The sequence below is a fragment of the Oncorhynchus keta genome, chromosome 2 (assembly GCF_023373465.1).
Source record: "Oncorhynchus keta strain PuntledgeMale-10-30-2019 chromosome 2, Oket_V2, whole genome shotgun sequence".
NCBI classification, from domain to species: domain Eukaryota; kingdom Metazoa; phylum Chordata; class Actinopteri; order Salmoniformes; family Salmonidae; genus Oncorhynchus; species Oncorhynchus keta.
The window spans coordinates 76510157-76529016 of NC_068422.1; the positions used below are offsets into that span (position 1 = coordinate 76510157).

The window sequence follows — 18860 nt, forward strand, 5'->3', positions numbered from 1 at the left end:
TGCAATGCATATTTTGAATGATCTAAACACATTTGTCTAAGGAAATATGAGGTGTTTCATGAAATGTTTTGTATAGTTCATTAAATTTCAATATTTTCCTAATTGCTCTTTACACAAAACAAAGGAAAGACATGATACATTTATGCAGAGTATGGTATACTTTAATGGTCCGGCCCATTGACATCTCCCACCGATGCGAAATGAGTTTGACATGCGCTAGTTTACTCTACACCATGCTCTACACCATGCTCTATACTTAACACCATGCTCTATACTCTACACCATGCTCTCTACTCTTCACCATGCTCTACTCTACACCATGCTCTATACTCTACACCATGCTCTACACTCCATACCATGCTCAACACCATGCTCTATACTCTACATCATGCTCTATACTCTACATCATGCTCTATACTCTACACCATGCTCTATACCATGCTTTATACTCTAAACCACGCTCTATACCATGCTCCACATCATGCTCTATACTCTACACCATGCTCTATACTCTACACCATGCTCTATACTCTTCACCATGCTCTATACCATTCTCTGCACCTTGCTCTATACTCTACACCATGCTCTACACTATGCTTTATACTCTACACCATGCTCTATACTCTACACCATGCTCTACTCTACAACATGCTCTACACCATGCTCTACTCTACACCATGCTCTACACCATGCTCACCATGCTCTCTTCTCTACTCTATGCTCTACTCTATACTCTTCTCTATACTCTGCTCTACACTATACAAGGCTATACACTATACTATATATATATACACACACACACACAAACACACACACTGGTGCTCATATGGAAAATGTGTCTAAGGCTGTCTAGTTGGTGCACACAAAAACAGAAGTAATTTATGGAAGGGTTGGCTGAACTCTGTCAGACTACAGGAGCACTCTGTTTTGTTAAAGAGGGATTTAACCTCAGCTGCTCTCCAAATTCAAATGAAATGTAATTCTATGAAAAAGGCTCAGCTACCATTGAAGCAATTGGTTAATTCACTTGAGAGGAGAATATTTGCATTTTAGGAGTGTTTGAACAGGGAGTGTTTTTTTTTCAGTTCCCACTAGCATCTATCTGTGTTAAGGTGCGACTGAAGGTCAGGACACTTCACCATGCAAAGAGAGTCCACTGTGGGGGGGTCAGTGGCTAGGTGTGTGTGTGTGTGTGTGTGTGTGTGTGTGTGTGTGTGTGTGTGTGTGTGTGTGTGTGTGTGTGTGTGTGTGTGTGTGTGTGTGTGTGTGTGTGTGTGTGTGTGTGTGTGTGTGTGTGTGTGTGTGTGTGTGTGTGCGTGCGTGCGTGCGTGTGTGCAAGCAGACCAGACTTTAGACCCCCTGTAGATTGAATGACTGACCGGTCAGTCTGGACTCTGGACAGGATCAGCTGTCTGTGCAGTGATGGCTGTCCAGTGTTGTCATGGAGATGGTGGTGTGAGGCTGCACAATAGAAGTTCAGTGGCCTGGTCCCAGATCTGTTTGTGATCTTGCCAACTCAATTGCTGTCCTTGTTAAGCCAAGCATGACAAGGAGTGACAAGGAATTGGCATGATAGCACAAACACAATTGTACATACAGTGAAGACTGAATGGTGCTGGGAAGAACAGTGAGCTAAGCTCCTTCCCACCCTGGGAGGCTGTTGTGGTTGTGTTGTCCCAGTTAGTCACCCACCCCACAGTGGGAGTCATCCCGTGTTGAATATGGAGCTAACGTACCCAATGAGCCATATGAGGATCCATCACATACAGTTGAAGTCAGAAGTTTACATGCACTTAGGATGGAGTCATTAAAACTAGTTTTTCAACCACTCCAAAAATGTCTTGTTAACAAACTATAGTTTTGGCAAGTCGGTTAGGACATCTACTTTGTACATGACACAAGTCATTTTTCCAACAATTGTTTCTAGACAGATTATTTCATTTATAATCCCTCATCAAAATTCCAGTGGGTCAGAAGTTTACATACACTAAGTTGAAAATTCCAGAAAATAACATGTCATGGCTTTAGAAGCTTCTGATAGGCTAATTGACATCATTTCAGTCAATTGGTGGTGTATCTGTGGATGTATTTCAAGGCCTACCTTCATTTCACATTCTTAAAATAAAGTGGTGATCCTAACTGACCTAAAACAGGGAATTTTTTACTAGGATTAAATGTCAGGAATTATGAAAAACTGAGTTGAAATGTATTTGGCTAAGGTGTATGTAAACTTCAACTGTATGTTACTGGATACAGCCAGTGCTGTTTCTGGATATACATTCTCTCTTTCTCAGCCTACGCTTCACTGTTCTGCAGCCTCATCAATCAGGGGAACCAGCATGGAGAGAGTGGAGCAGCAGAGCAGGCTGCAGACATATGCAGGACCGCTGATGAATTATTGAACAGTGCCAAGTGGACGTGCATACAGCAGCGCATACAGAGAGGACTAGGGAGAGAGGGAGAGGCATGGGGGAAGAGGGAGAGACATGAGAGGGAGAGGCATGACGAGAGAGGGAGAGGCATGGGGGAAGAGGGAGAGGCATGGGGGAAGAGGGAGAGGCATGAGAGGGAGAGGCATGGGGGAAGAGGGAGAGACATGAGAGGGAGAGGCATGATGAGAGAGGGAGAGGCATGGGGGTTGAGGGAAAGGCATGGGGAGAGAGGGAGAGGCATGGGGAGAGAGGAAGAGGCATGGGGGAGAGGGAGAGACATGAGAGGGAGAGGCATGACGAGAGAGGGAGAGGCATGGGGGTTGAGGGAAAGGCATGGGGAGAGAGGGAGAGGCATGACGAGAGAGGGAGAGGCATGACGAGAGAGGAAGAGGCATGGGGGTTGAGGGAAAGGCATGGGGAGAGAGGGAAAGGCATGGGGAGAGAGGGAGAGGCATGACGAGAGAGGAAGAGGCATGGGGGAGAGGGAGAGACATGAGAGGGAGAGGCATGACGAGAGAGGGAGAGGCATGGGGGTTGAGGGAAAGGCATGGGGAGAGAGGGAGAGGCATGACGAGAGAGGAGAGATGGGGGGAGAAAGGCATGGGGAGAGAGGGAAAGGCATGGGGGGAGAGATGGGGGGAGGGAGGCATGAGAGAGAGGGAGAGGCATGGGGGTTGGGGGTTGAGGGAAAGGCATGGGGGGGAGAGATGGGGGAGAGGCATGGGGAGAGAGAGAGGAGAGGCATGGGGAGAGAGAGAGGAAGAGGCATGGGAGAGAGGGGGGTTGAGGAAAGGCATGGGGAGAGAGGGAAAGGCATGGGGAGAGAGGGAGAGGCATGACAAGAGAGGAAGAGGCATGGGGGAGAGGGAGAGACATGAGAGGGAGAGGCATGACGAGAGAGGGAGAGGCATGGGGGTTGAGGGAAAGGCATGGGGAGAGAGGGAGAGGCATGACGAGAGAGGGAGAGGCATGACGAGAGAGGGAGAGGCATGGGGGTTGAGGGAAAGGCATGGGGAGAGAGGGAAAGGCATGGGGAGAGAGGGAGAGGCATGGGGAGAGAGGGAGAGGCATGGGGAGAGAGGGAAAGGCATGGGGAGAGAGGGAGAGGCATGGGGAGAGAGGGAAAGGCATGGGGAGAGAGGGAGAGGCATGACGAGAGAGAAAGAGGCATGGGGGTTGAGGGAGAGGCATGGGGGTTGAGGGAAAGGCATGGGGAGAGGGGGAGAGGCATGACGAGAGAGGAAGAGGCATGGGGAGAGAGGGGGGTTGAGGGAAAGGCATGGGGGGAGGGAGACAGGGAGAGGCATGGGAGAGGAGAGGAAGAGGCATGGGGGTTGAGGGAAAGGCATGGGGAGAGGGGGGAGAGGCATGACGAGAGAGGAAGAGGCATGAGGGGGGTTGAGGGAAAGGCATGGGGAGAGAGGGAGAGGCATGACATGGGGAGAGAGGGAGAGGCGCATGGGGGAGAGAGGGGGGTTGGCATGGGGGAAAGGCATGGGGGGATAGGGAGAGGCATGACGAGAGAGGAAGAGGCGTGGGGGTTGAGGGAAAGGCATGGGGAGAGAGGGAGAGGCATGACGAGAGAGGGATAGGCATGGGGGGATAGGGAGAGGCATGACGAGAGAGGGAGAGGCATGGGGGGATAGGGAGAGGCATGGGGGGATAGGCAGAGGCATGGGGGGATAGGGAGAGGCATGGGGGGATAGGGAGAGGCATGTGGGAGAGGGAGAGGCATGGGGGAGAGGGAGAGGCATGGGGGGATAGGGAGAGGCATGACGAGAGAGGGAGAGGCATGGGGGGATAGGGAGAGGCATGACGAGAGAGGGAGAGGCATGGGGGTTGAGGGAAGGCATGGGGGGAGAGGGAGATGCATGACGAGAGAGGGAGAGGCATGGGGGATGGGGGGATGAGGGATGAGACATGGGAAAGGCATGAGAGGGAGAGGCATGACGAGAGAGGGAGAGGCATGGGGGTTGAGGGAAAGGCATGGGGGGAGAGGGAGAGACATGTCGAGAGAGGAAGAGGCATGGGGGTTGAGGGAAAGGCATGGGGAGAGAGGGAGAGGCATGACGAGAGAGGGAGAGGCGTGGGGGTTGAGGGAAAGGCATGGGGGGATAGGGAGAGGCATGACGAGAGAGGAAGAGGCGTGGGGGTTGAGGGAAAGGCATGGGGATAGGGAGAGAGGAGAGGCATGGGAGAGAGGGATAGGCATGGGGGATAGGGAGAGGCATGAGAGAGGAGAGATGGGGGGAGAGGCATGGGGGATAGGGAGAGGCATGGGGGATAGGGGGGATAGGAGAGGGAGGCATGGGGGATAGGGAGAGGCATGTGGGAGAGGTAGAGGCATGGGGGAGAGGGAGAGGCATGGGGGATAGGGAGAGGCATGACGAGAGAGGGAGAGGCATGGGGGATAGGGAGAGGCATGACGAGAGAGGGAGAGGCATGGGGGTTGAGGAAGGCATGGGGGCATGGGGGAGAGGGAGATGCATGACGAGAGAGGGAGAGGCATGGGGGGAGGGAGAGGGAGGGAGACATGATGAGAGGGAGAGGCATGGGGGTTGAGGGAAAGGCATGGGGGAGAGGGAGAGACATGAGAGGGAGAGGCATGACGAGAGAGGGAGAGGCATTGAGGGGGCATGGGGAGGAGAGGCATGGGGGGGGAGACATGAGGGGAGAGGCATGGGGAGAGAGGGAGGGAGAGGCATGAGAGGGAGAGGCATGGGGGAGACGAGAGCATGGGGAGAGGGAGAGGCATAAGAGGGAGAGGCATGGGGAGAGATGGGGGGAGAGAGGCATGAGAGGGAGAGGCAAGGGGGTTGAGGGAAAGGCATGGGGGAGGGAGGGATGGGGGTTGAGGGAAAGGCATGGGGAGAGGGGGAGAGGCATGACGAGAGAGGGAGAGGCATGGGGGTTGAGGGAAAGGCATGGGGGAGAGGGAGAGGCATGGGAGAGGAGAGGATGGGGGTTGAGGGAAAGGCATGAGAGGGAGAGGCATGAGAGAGGGATGGGGGAGAGACATAAGAGGGAGAGGCATGGGGGTTGAGGGAAGGCATGGGGGGAGAGAGGGAGAGGCACGAGAGAGGGAGAGGCATGGGGGTTGAGGGGAGGATGGGGGAGAGAGGACATGAGAGGGAGAGGCATGGGGTTGAGAGGAAGAGGCATGGGGGAGAGGGAGAGGGAGAGACATGAGAGGGAGAGGCATGGGGGAGGGAGCAGGGAGAGACATGAGAGGGAGAGGCAAGGGGGTTGAGGGAAAGGCATGGGGAGAGAGGGAGAGGCATGACGAGAGAGGGAGAGGCATGGGGGTTGAGGGAGAGGCATGGGGGAGAGGGAAAGGCATGGGGAGAGAGGGGGGATAGGGAGAGACATGAGAGGGAGAGGCATGACGAGAGAGGGAGAGGCATGGGGGAGAGGGAGAGACATGAGGGAAAGGCATGGGGGAGGGAGAGGCATGGGAGAGAGGAGAGGCATGGGGGTTGGGAGAGGCATGGGGGAGAGGGAGAGGCATGACGAGAGAGGGAGAGGCATGGGGGTTGCATGGGGGGAAAGGCATGACGAGAGAGGGAGCATGGGGCATAGGGGGGCATGGGGAGAGGGAGAGGCATGGGGGATAGGGAGAGGCATGGGGGGGGAGACGGAGAGGCATGGGGGAGAGGGAGAGGCATGGGGGGGATAGGGAGAGGCATGACGAGAGATGGGGGAGAGGCATGGGGGGGAGAGGCATGGGGGGAGAGGGAGAGGCATGGGGGAGAGGGAGAGGCATGGGGGAGAGGGAGAGGCATGGGGGGATAGGGAGAGACATGACAAGAGAGGGAGAGGCATGGGGGTTGAGGGAAAGGCATGGGGGGGGGGGATAGGGATAGGCATGGGGGATGGGGGGAGAGGCATGGGGGAGAGGGAGAGGCATGGGGGATAGGGAGAGGCATGGGGGATAGAGAGAGTCATGGGGGAGAGGGAGAGACATGAGAGGGAGAGACATGAGAGGGAGAGGCATGACGATAGAGGGAGAGGCATGGGAGAGGGGGGGCATGGGGGAAAGGCATGATGAGAGAGGGAGAGGCATGGGAGGGGAGGGGGGCATAGGGAGAGGCATGACGAGAGAGGGGGCATAGGGAGGACATGAGAGGGAGAGGCATGACGAGAGAGGGAGAGGCATGAGAGGGAGGCATGACGAGAGGGAGAGGCATGGGGGAGAGGGAGAGAGAGGCATGGGGGAGAGGGAGAGGCATGACGAGAGAGGGAGAGGCATGGGGGAGAGGGAGAGGCATGAGGGAAAGGCATGACGAGAGAGGCATGGGGGGGGATAGGGAGAGGCATGGGGGATAGGGAGAGACATGACGAGAGAGGGAGAGGCATGGGGGTTGAGGGAAAGGCATGACGAGAGAGGGAGAGGCATGGGGGGATAGGGAGAGGTATGGGGGGATAGGGAGAGGCATGGGGGAGAGGGAGAGGCATAGGGGGGGAGAGGGAGAGGCATGGGGAGAGGGAGAGGCATGGGGGGATAGGGAGAGGCATGGGGGAAGATATGGAGAGGCATGGGGGATAGGGAGAGGCATGGGAGGATATGGAGAGGCATGGGGGAGAGGGAGAGGCATGACGAGAGAGGGAGAGGCATGGGGGTTGAGGGAAAGGCATGACGAGAGAGGGAGAGGCATGGGGGGATAGGGAGAGGCATGGGGGATAGGGAGAGGCATGGGGGATAGAGAGAAGCATGGGGGAGAGGGAGAGTCATGGGGGGAGAGGGAGAGGCATGGGGAGAGAGGGAGAGGCATGGGGGGATAGGGAGAGGCATGGGGGAGAGGGAGAGGCATGGGGAGAAAGGGAGAGACATGGGGAGAAAGGGAGAGGCAACCTGTACCCCTGTGGGAACCTGTACCGTTAACACGTTAAGAACAAATTCTTATTTTCAATGACAGCCTAGGAACAGTGGGTTAACTGCCTGTTCAGGGGCAGAACGACAGATTTGTACCTTGTCAGCTCGGGGGTTTGAACTTGCAACCCTAATTGCTCTTGTAAGTTTCTCTGGATAAGAGCATCTGCTAAATGACTCAAATGTAAATGTATTTTTACCTGTAGTGACATAATATTGTTCTCAGCAGTGAGTCCACCCCTCCTGTCCACATGGAGCCAGTGCACTGTGTTCCGCTCTGATATAGGACATGCGTTGTATGTTGTTCTCAGCAGTGAGTCCACCCCTCCTGTCCACATGGAGCCAGTGCACTGTGTTCCGCTCTGATATAGGACATGCGTTGTATGTTGTTCTCAGCTGTGAGTCCACCCCTCCTGTCCACATGGAGCCAGTGCACTGTGTTCCGCTCTGATATAGGACATGCGTTGTATGTTGTTCTCAGCAGTGAGTCCACCCCTCCTGTCCACATGGAGCCAGTGCACTGTGTTCCGCTCTGATATAGGACATGCGTTGTATGTTGTTCTCAGCAGTGAGTCCACCCCTCCTGTCCACATGGAGCCAGTGCACTGTGTTCCGCTCTGATATAGGACATGCGTTGTATGTTGTTCTCAGCTGTGAGTCCACCCTCCTGTCCACATGGAGCCAGTGCACTGTGTTCTCTGATATAGGACATGCGTTGTATGTTGTTCCAGTGAGTCCACCCCTCCTGTCCACATGGAGCCAGTGCACTGTGTTCCGCTCTGATATAGGACATGCTTTGTATGTTGTTCTCAGCTGTGAGTCCACCCCTCCTGTCCACATGGAGCCAGTGCACTGTGTTCCGCTCTGATATAGGACATGCGTTGTATGTTGTTCTCAGCAGTGAGTCCACCCCTCCTGTCCACATGGAGCCAGTGCACTGTGTTCCGCTCTGATATAGGACATGCGTTGTATGTTGTTCTCAGCTGTGAGTCCACCCCTCCTGTCCACATGGAGCCAGTGCACTGTGTTCCGCTCTGATATAGGACATGCTTTGTATGTTGTTCTCAGCTGTGAGTCCACCCCTCCTGTCCACATGGAGCCAGTGCACTGTGTTCCGCTCTGATATAGGACATGCTTTGTATGTCGTTCTCAGCTGTCACTTAACTAGTCCCACAGGAGAGGCCTACAAAACATGCAGAGAAAATGTAATAAAATGCACAGCTTCAAGCGCCGTCTCCACCTACAGACAGGCAGTCCCAGTCACTGCTTCATTACCAGCCTCTGGAAGATGGCTAATTAGTGTCATTGTTGGAATAGTGGCGACAGAAGTACCATTGACATTAGCAGTGTTTTGGTCATGAACACTCCAGATGACCTCGTTTTCCTGTGGCCCTCAGAAACAGTGGAGTGGTTATGTGAGTTCGTATTTACCCTGACTTTCACAACACATGGGTCAGGATTATGTGTTTACCTCCTGCATGCTGCATAGTAGTGTAGAGGTCAACGAGTTACTGAACAACACAAATGGATGGAGTGTTTACTCTCTAGAAGACCGAGCCATAGCCAGTTGTTTATCTCACTGCCTTCTCTGCTGTATGTCTCCTCAGTCCTTACTGTACACCATGTTCACTCTCCCTCTTTCTCTCTCCAGTCCTACTTTGTCACTGACTATGATCCCACGATTGAAGACTCGTATACGAAGCAGTGTGTCATTGACGAGAGGGCGGCCCGGCTTGACAGTAAGTATAGACCCTCAGCCTGTAAACAAACAGGAGAAATCTGACCACAGCACTAATGTTCATTGAGAAATTCCAGCCTTCACAGGAGATTACTGTTCTCTTGGAGGGTTTAGTTTTGTACAGTACCTTTTTCAGGAGAAGTGCTACTGTGTGTGTGTCTAACGTGTCTGTCCCTGTGTTTGTTAGTCCTGGACACGGCCGGACAGGAAGAGTTTGGAGCCATGAGAGAACAATACATGAGGACAGGGGAGGGATTCCTGCTTGTCTTCTCAGTCACTGACAGAGGAAGGTGAGTGACAACCCAGTCACGTGTCACCCCCATACTGCCTCTCTATCTGTCTGTGCCTCTCTCTGTCTGCCTGACTGTCCCTCTCTCTGTGTCTGCCTGACTGTCCCTCTCTCTGTGTCTGCCTGACTGTCCCTCTCTCTGTGTCTGCCTGACTGTCCCTCTCTCTGTGTCTGCCTGACTGTCCCTCTCTCTGTGTCTGCCTGACTGTCCCTCTCTCTGTGTCTGCCTGACTGTCCCTCTCTCTGTGTCTGCCTGACTGTCCCTCTCTCTGTGTCTGCCTGACTGTCCCTCTCTCTGTGTCTGCCTGACTGTCCCTCTCTCTGTGTCTGCCTGACTGTCCCTCTCTCTGTGTCTGCCTGACTGTCCCTCTCTCTGTGTCTGCCTGACTGTCCCTCTCTCTGTCTGCACCTATCTCTGTTTTCCCTTTCCTCTCTCTGCCTGACTGTCCCTCTCTCTGTGTCTGCCTGACTGTCCCTCTCTCTGTGTCTGCCTGACTGTCCCTCTCTCTGTGTCTGCCTGACTGTCCCTCTCTCTGTGTCTGCCTGACTGTCCCTCTCTCTGTGTCTGCCTGACTGTCCCTCTCTCTGTGTCTGCCTGACTGTCCCTCTCTCTGTGTCTGCCTGACTGTCCATCTCTCTGTGTCTGCCTGACTGTCCTCTCTCTGTGTCTGCCTGACTGTCCATCTCTCTGTGTCTGCCTGACTGTCCATCTCTCTGTGTCTGCCTGACTGTCCATCTCTCTGTGTCTGCCTGACTGTCCATCTCTCTGTGTCTGCCTGACTGTCCCTCTCTCTGTGTCTGCCTGACTGTCCCTCTCTCTGTGTCTGCCTGACTGTCCCTCTCTCTGTGTCTGCCTGACTGTCCCTCTCTCTGTGTCTGCCTGACTGTCCCTCTCTCTGTGTCTGCCTGACTGTCCATCTCTCTGTGTCTGCCTGACTGTCCCTCTCTCTGTGTCTGCCTGACTGTCCCTCTCTCTCTGTCTGCCTGACTGTCCATCTCTCTGTGTCTGCCTGACTGTCCATCTCTCTGTGTCTGCCTGACTGTCCCTCTCTCTGTCTGCCTGACTGTCCATCTCTCTGTGTCTGCCTGACTGTCCATCTCTCTGTGTCTGCCTGACTGTCCATCTCTCTGTGTCTGCCTGACTGTCCCTCTCTCTGTGTCTGCCTGACTGTCCCTCTCTCTGTGTCTGCCTGACTGTCCCTCTCTCTGTGTCTGCCTGACTGTCCCTCTCTCTGTGTCTGCCTGACTGTCCCTCTCTCTGTGTCTGCCTGACTGTCCCTCTCTCTGTGTCTGCCTGACTGTCCATCTCTCTGTGTCTGCCTGACTGTCCCTCTCTGTGTCTGCCTGACTGTCCCTTTCCTGTGTCTGCCTGACTGTCCCTCTCTCTGTGTCTGCCTGACTGTCCCTCTCTCTGTGTCTGCCTGACTGTCCCTCTCTGTGTCTGCCTGACTGTCCCTCTCTCTGTGTCTGCCTGACTGTCCCTCCTCTGTGTCTGCCTGACTGTCCCTCTCTCTGTGTCTGCCTGACTGTCCCTCTCTCTGTGTCTGCCTGACTGTCCCCTCTCTGTGTCTGCCTGACTGTCCCTCTCTCTGTGTCTGCCTGACTGTCCTCTCTCTGTGTCTGCCTGACTGTCCCTCTCTCTGTGTCTGCCTGACTGTCCATCTCTCTGTGTCTGCCTGACTGTCCCTCTCTCTCTGTCTGCCTGACTGTCCCTCTCTCTGTGTCTGCCTGACTGTCCCTCTCTCTCTGTCTGCCTGACTGTCCCTCTCTCTGTGTCTGCCTGACTGTCCATCTCTCTGTGTCTGCCTGACTGTCCATCTCTCTGTGTCTGCCTGACTGTCCATCTCTCTGTGTCTGCCTGACTGTCCCTCTCTCTGTGTCTGCCTGACTGTCCCTCTCTCTCTGTCTGCCTGACTGTCCATCTCTCTGTGTCTGCCTGACTGTCCCTCTCTCTGTGTCTGCCTGACTGTCCCTCTCTCTCTGTCTGCCTGACTGTCCATCTCTCTGTGTCTGCCTGACTGTCCATCTCTCTGTGTCTGCCTGACTGTCCCTCTCTCTGTGTCTGCCTGACTGTCCTCTCTCTGTCTGTCTGCCTGACTGTCCATCTCTCTGTGTCTGCCTGACTGTCCCTCTCTCTGTGTCTGCCTGACTGTCCCTCTCTCTGTGTCTGCCTGACTGTCCCTCTCTCTCTGTCTGCCTGACTGTCCATCTCTCTCTATCTGCACCTATCTTGGTCTACATTTCTCTCTATCGCTTTCTTTCTCCCTCTGTCTGCCTGCTCCTCTCTCCTGCTCTCCCTCTCATGCTAAACACATACATCTCTCTCACTCACACTCTCTTGTTCTCCCACACTTCCGTTCTTGCCAACCTGTGTCGTCATTCTCTTTTGTTCTCCTCTGCTCATATACCTCTCTTTCAACATCCACCTCTTTACAGGCTTTGGTTTTCTGTGTAAAAACCCTGCATTAAATCACCTGCATGAGAATGAATGCATCCCCTCTATATGTGCTGTCCTGTAGTGCTGTGGTTGGCAGTCTTGGGCCCTTGTCACTCCTCTGGTCCCTGTGCAGCAATGTGATGGTGGTGTCTCAACCCACCCCTCAGAGTCCCCTCTCTCCCTGCTGTAAACAGTCTTTCCTTCCTCCATTTACGTTAGTCAAGGCTCTCCAGATTTACTATGTGCTCGCCAAGCTGCCCGCCGGCAGCCATTCACGAGAACACACTCCTGGGTTTGTGGTTACATTCTGTTTCCCTTTATCTCTGGGGGATATTTCTATGTATGCGGTTTGGTTCAAACAGTTAGCATGATATTTGTATTACACTAAAAGCCTTTCAAGTCAACGGGGAGCAAAGCTCTGGTTAAAGGGACAGACCTGCTTAGGGCTACCCCTCCCTGGTCAATGGAAGGCAGGCAAGCCTGTGCTGAGGCTGCTCACAAGTTCACCAAGGCTTTACTGCAATGCTCATGCGAACATTTCTGGAACATTGAGGCATGCAGTACCACAGGAGTTCATTGACTTCTCTGTCTGTGCTCTGGAGTACCTCCCTTCACCCTTCACCCACCCTGTCTGATTCACAGAGACGTCAATCCCGTCTGCCTGGGTGCAGTGGGGGAGGGGAGGGCAGGGGGGGTTCATTTTTTGTGGCTGTGAGACAACATTCCTGGGAGGTCCACAGAGGCACCAGCTTTATCTTTATGTCTGAGCTCTATGTCACAGTTTGGTGTTGTAATCAAGCTCCCTTCTGGCTGGGTAATGTGTAGAGTTTACTGGGGGCATCGAGTGATGCTGCGTGCTTTATGTTTCACAGCTTTGAAGAAATCTACAAATTCCAAAGACAGATCCTCAGAGTCAAAGACCGTGATGAATTTCCCATGATCCTTGTAGGCAATAAAGCCGATCTGGAGCTCCAGAGACAGGTGAGTAGCAGTCCTCCTAACGGCCCAGCTCCAGTGCAAATACACATACATGTTAGGGTGATGTGAGGAAGGTAAATATAAAGCAACAAGCTTTAAAAATGTGTCATTTCTAATTGATTTATATTTTGAAATGTGAAAATGGATAGTGGTGGTGGTGGTTGGAGCTATTTGGGTAGCCAAAGAGGGAGTGAGGAAAAAGAGAGTAAGAGAAGGTGACCAACAAAAACATTGTGGGACAGAGGAAAAGAGGAGGGAGGAAGGGTATGAAAAGGAGAGGGCTCATTCTGTGGCCTTCATTGGCTTTCAGCTGCAGTTTACTCTCCCGCATGACTCCACACTGTCACCTGCTGGAATAAAACACATTCTCTCTTCTGAGCAAATATAAATGCATTTATCACATCAATTACTGTCATAATTATTTTTATTGACTGAATATAATGTGGGCCTCTGTTAGAATTGATAACTCAATATGATTCATCCAAATGAAGTAGTCTAAATGTGGGCTTTAACAAATTAGTTGAGGAGTATGATTAAATTCTACCCATTACTGGCAACTCAATGGGTTCAGCTGTTTTAGGACGGTAGAATAAATGATTTTGCAATGAGGTCTGAGCCCGTATCCACAAAGTGTCTTAGAGTAGGAGTGCTAATCCAGGATCTGTCCATACAATCTTATTTATTATGAACTAAAAGGCTAAACTGATCCTAGATCAGCACTCCTACACAGAGACGCTTTGTGGATACGGGCCCTGGTCTCTAATCTTGTCATAATAGTTTTGGACGGACCAGAAGCAACAATATTCTAGCAAAGCACATATAAATCAGGTGCTATTTGAATGTAAAATGTAATGTGATACATTTGCTGTATTGTTTACATATTTCTTAGTGACCCACTCTTGGCTGTGAACCCTCTGACCCATGTGCTTCTCAGCCTCACCAGCGGATGTCACTAGTTTCCTGATTCTTGTTTGATCATTTGAAACCGTTCTATTGGTCCTAAAGTGAAGTCTTCACCCAGCTGGGGCACAGGGTGATGCCAAGGAGTACATGCTATTTATCTAAGATATATCCCTGTACCTGTTTCGTCCCTTCAGGTGACCCAGGAGGAGGGCCAGCAGCTGGCCAGACAGCTCAAGGTGACGTATATGGAGGCCTCAGCCAAAATCCGTATGAATGTAGACCAGGCTTTCCAGGAGCTGGTTAGAGTAATCAGGTGGGTGGATTCATTACCAACTTTATAGTTAGAGTAATCATGTGGGTGGATGCATTACTGACTGTAGAGTTAGTTAGAGTAATCAGGTGGGTGGATTCATTACCGACTTTATAGTTAGAGTAATCATGTGGGTGGATTCATTACTGACTGTAGAGTTGGTTAGAGTAATCATGTGGGTGGATTCATTACTGACTTTAGAGTTGGTTAGAGTAATCATGTGGGTGGATTCATTACTGACTGTAGAGTTGGTGGGGGGTAATCATAATCAGGTGGGTGGATTCATTACTGACTTTCGAGTTAGAGTAATCAGGTGGGTGGATTCATTACTGACTTTAGAGTTAGAGTAATCAGGTGGGTGGATTCATTACTGACTTTAGAGTTAGAGTAATCAGGTGGGTGGATTCATTACTGACTTTAGAGTTAGAGTAATCAGGTGGGTGGATTCATTAATGACTGTAGAGTTAGAGTAATCAGGTGGGTGGATTCATTACTGACTTTAGAGTTAGAGTAATCAGGTGGGTGGATTCATTACTGACTGTAGAGTTGGTTAGAGTAATCATGTTTGTGGATTCATTTGACAGTTAGAGTAATCAGGTGGGTGGATTCATTACTGACTGTAGAGTTGGTTAGAGTAATCAGGTGGGTGGATTCATTACTGACTGTAGAGTTAGAGTAATCAGGTGGGTGGATTCATTACTGACTGTAGAGTTAGAGTAATCAGGTGGGTGGATTCATTACTGACTTTCGAGTTAGAGTAATCAGGTGGGTGGATTCATTACTGACTGTAGAGTTGGTTAGAGTAATCAGGTGGGTGGATTCATTACTGACTGTAGAGTTAGAGTAATCAGGTGGGTGGATTCATTACTGACTGTAGAGTTAGAGTAATCAGGTGGGTGGATTCATTACTGACTTTCGAGTTAGAGTAATCAGGTGGGTGGATTCATTAATGACTGTAGAGTTAGAGTAATCAGGTGGGTGGATTCATTACTGACTTTAGAGTTAGAGTAATCAGGTGGGTGGATTCATTACTGACTTTAGAGTTAGAGTAATCAGGTGGGTGGATTCATTAATGACTGTAGAGTTAGAGTAATCAGGTGGGTGGATTCATTACTGACTTTAGAGTTAGAGTAATCAGGTGGGTGGATTCATTACTGACTTTAGAGTTAGAGTAATCAGGTGGGTGGATTCATTACTGACTGTAGAGTTAGAGTAATCAGGTGGGTGGATTCATTACTGACTTTCGAGTTAGAGTAATCAGGTGGGTGGATTCATTACTGACTGTAGAGTTAGAGTAATCAGGTGGGTGGATTCATTACTGACTGTAGAGTTAGAGTAATCAGGTGGGTGGATTCATTCTGACTTTCGAGTTAGAGTAATCAGGTGGGTGGATTCATTAATGACTGTAGAGTTAGAGTAATCAGGTGGGTGGGTGGATTCATTACTGACTTTAGAGAGTTAGAGTAATCAGGTGGGTGGATTCATTACTGACTGTAGAGTTGGTTAGAGTAATCAGGTGGGTGGATTCATTACTGACTGTAGAGTTGGTTAGCAGTAATCAGGTGGGTGGATTCATTAGTGACTGTAGAGTTAGAGTAATCAGGTGGGTGGATTCATTACTGACTGTAGAGTTAGAGTAATCAGGTGGGTGGATTCATTACTGACTGTAGAGTTGGTTAGAGTAATCAGGTGGGTGGATTCATTACTGACTGTCGAGTTAGAGTAATCAGGTGGGTGGATTCATTACTGACTGTAGAGTTGGTTAGAGTAATCAGGTGGGTGGATTCATTACTGACTGTAGAGTTAGAGTAATCAGGTGGGTGGATTCATTACTGACTGTAGAGTTAGAGTAATCAGGTGGGTGGATTCATTACTGACTGTAGGTGGCACCACAACCCCACTGTACCTCCCTGAATACAGTGGCAATGGGTTGAGGGAAAGAAGTAGTTTCAGCTTTTGTTCCTTCACTGGCACTAGTCTGTCTTTCTCAAGTACATTTGAAAGGTGCTTTATGCAATACTTCCACATGGAATGTCACTAAGGGCACTTTCACATATCCCCTTATGATCTGGACCCTGGAAAGTTTGGTACCCTGATCTGAGCTATAAAGCATGTTTGAAACAGAAACAAACCCTAGCTTCAACGAATCCTGGTCCTGCGTGAGTAGCGGGTTCAAGACCCAGGACTAGAGTACCAGGTGGCAGTGCGAGACAGGTGGAACTTTTTGCCCGTTTTAAACAAGCTAACTTGCTACCATCATGTAGAACAGTGTTTCCCAACCATGGTCCTCCAGTACCTCCAACATTACACAGTTTCATTGTAGACCTGGACAACCACACCTCATTCAACTCATTGAGGGCTTGAAGATTAGTTAACAAGTTGAATCAGGTGTGCTTGTCCAGGGTTACAATAAACATGTGTACTGTTGGGGGTACTGGAGGACTTGCTAATTGCACCCTGAAACTTTTATTTACAGGTTTTGTGAAATCAAAACGTATTCTGTAGAATTCTCACAAACGATCCAGAAAACTGAACCAGAGTACCAAATTTCATATGTGAGAATGCCCTAATGTCAATGACAGGATGTGATCTCATCTACACTCAAAGCCAGAACAAAACAATTGTTGCTTGAATGAGTCAGATTATTTTGTTAGAATCTTTCTATCTCTGCTTTACTCATAACGTAATAATGCACTTTCTCCTCTCAGGAAATTCCAGGAACAGGAATGCCCGCCCTCGCCAGAACCCACGCGGAAAGAAAAGGACAAGAGTGGCTGCCATTGTGTGATCGTCTGAGTGGGCCTTATCACTGTCACTCACCCAGATGCTGTCACCAGTCCCCGCCTCCTGCCTGACATGACATCCTGTATGGATGACTGAGCGCTGCCTTCTCCACGTGCATGACTTCAACAGAAGTTCCTGTGGTAGTTACCAGGAACTACTGCCCCCGGACTTCACTTCTAGAAGAAACTGACAACGCCAAATGTTAAAAAACACCACTTGACCTTCAACAATAATTCAATTCATATGAAAAAGTCCTAACACTAAACATTGCCTCTTAAATCAGCTAAACAATATCATTTTTTGTATTCTGAAGGACTTTTTCTTGCCTTGCAGTGACATTTGTACTTTTTGCCGAGATTGAATGAGAAATATATATATCCAGAATGTCAATGAGAGGTTTACTAGTTACCAGTTTCTCATCAGAATAGAGCAGTGATCTTATGAAGCTCTGTGTATGTCATGTCATATCCGTTTTTACTTCCATGTGCTCATCCGCTACTGTACATAAGTGACATTTGTTGTGATTTTGAAAGCGCATTTGTAATGACTTATTAAATCGCCACAGTACAGCGTGTAAGGTTGATGAGTTTGGTTTGACTTCTATGAACATAACATGTATACAAGTATGTACACTGTACAGTATAAACCTAGATAGCCCTAAAGTTATTATGACAACTTAACTTTCCAGCGTCGTCAGCGGATCCATTTCTATGTCTATGGATTCTGCACTCATCTCACTGGCCAAATATGGAATGTTTACTGTATTTGCATTGTAAGGTTCATAGACTTTAGGCTTCTAATAACATGATATCAAACCTGTTTTATTTATTTAGTTGTACAACTCTTCTCTGACTCTTACCTGTTGTTGTTGACTAGCTCAGAGTCAGGTTGGCCTAATCAGAATTAAACATTTTAAACTCTTTATATTTTTAATCTTTGACAAGCAGAGCAGAAGAGACCATTGGTAGTATTTATGTACCTCACTGATAATGAAGCTGTTAATAGCAGAGCAGTTTCGGAAATGTTCCTCTCTGACATATCTTTTCAAATCAATCCCTCTCAGTTGGAACATTGATTTTTGTACCATCTATTTGGCTCTCTTTTGGAACGTAGGTATTACTTCAAGTAGACAGAGGTATTGAGCTGTTGAAGCTCACTCATATAAACAAACTGTAACTTCATTTCAATGACATGGTTGTTTGTTACACACTGCCTTCAATTATTCTTGGAGATGTTTTCATGTCCTCCAAGGTTATTGGTGTGACTCTGGGCCAGTTTGGAGCTGTTTCCATGACTCCCACAGTCACATGGAGGTTACATCATTGCCATTACATCACCTGACCTCTCACCTTTAAAGTTAACATCAAGACAATTCACACATTCTGTTGTCTTGTCATCCTTTTCAATATGATCTGTATTTCTGCTTAATATAAACCAATGAACTATTGTAGTGTTGTTATATCATCATGTAATATAAGACAAAAAGAAACATGAAAGTGATTATTTGATGGACTTGAGTAAATGTTTTTACTTTATACTTTTATACATTATTTTCTTATCAAACTAGTTGACAAGTATTTTTATATGTCTGTAAGTGAATATGCTCTCACAGCACAGCAGTGTGTATATGTAAAGAGGAATGTATAATTCCCTTAGCTGGTTTTGAACTGAAGAAGACTAGGCCTACATTGGTTCTTGACCAACCTGTGGTCCAGAACCTTTCCTCCTCTCATGGTTTTGATTTGACTTGATTGGTCCTCATTTGGCCTAATCTTCCAAGAGTTGGTGTTGGTGACACATTTTCCTTGACCATTCCCCACTACCTTGCCCAATGCCCATTCTGCAAATGGTTGAGCGTCTCCACTCAGCCCACCTGACCTACTAGCAGGGTGGATTGTGGGTAGGCCGTTCACTCTTCTCTTCACTGTTCTCTAGGTCAATGTTTGGGTCACAGATTCATGTGTTCTGCTCAATGGTGGAGTCTGTATGTACCACCTCCTGTCTTTTGGCAGACTTTATGTACAGCACATTCAATTCATATATTTTTTTCTTTTCAAGTCCATGCCCCTTGCCCCATGTATAGCTTCTGGTGCTATAATAAAATCTGTCATTCAGCCAA

At 49.7% G+C, this 18860-nt stretch overlaps 1 protein-coding gene and 1 long non-coding RNA gene across 9 annotated transcripts in view; both read left to right on the top strand.

The window, feature by feature from the left end:
- LOC118362605 (ras-related protein R-Ras2) overlaps positions 1-18860 on the top strand; it is a 60442-nt gene extending 41582 nt beyond the window's left edge. The window contains exons 2-6 of the mRNA XM_052484029.1: positions 8954-9041; positions 9228-9330; positions 12639-12747; positions 13842-13960; positions 16666-18860. Coding sequence (XP_052339989.1) covers positions 8954-9041; positions 9228-9330; positions 12639-12747; positions 13842-13960; positions 16666-16753 — 507 coding nt within the window. The 3' untranslated portion in view covers positions 16754-18860. The remainder of the gene's footprint in view (positions 1-8953; positions 9042-9227; positions 9331-12638; positions 12748-13841; positions 13961-16665) is intronic.
- Positions 14233-16638, top strand: LOC127912929 (uncharacterized). Of its 8 annotated transcripts, XR_008084177.1 has the most exons (6): positions 14233-14270; positions 14394-14434; positions 14682-14722; positions 14850-14890; positions 15178-15300; positions 15733-16638. It is a non-coding gene; the product is annotated as an uncharacterized LOC127912929 (long non-coding RNA). The 8 variants fall into 8 exon arrangements; XR_008084178.1 differs by lacking the exon at positions 14682-14722; XR_008084158.1 differs by lacking the exons at positions 14233-14270; positions 14394-14434; positions 14682-14722; positions 14850-14890 and adding exons at positions 14584-14681; positions 14768-14849 and having other exon boundaries at positions 15219-15300.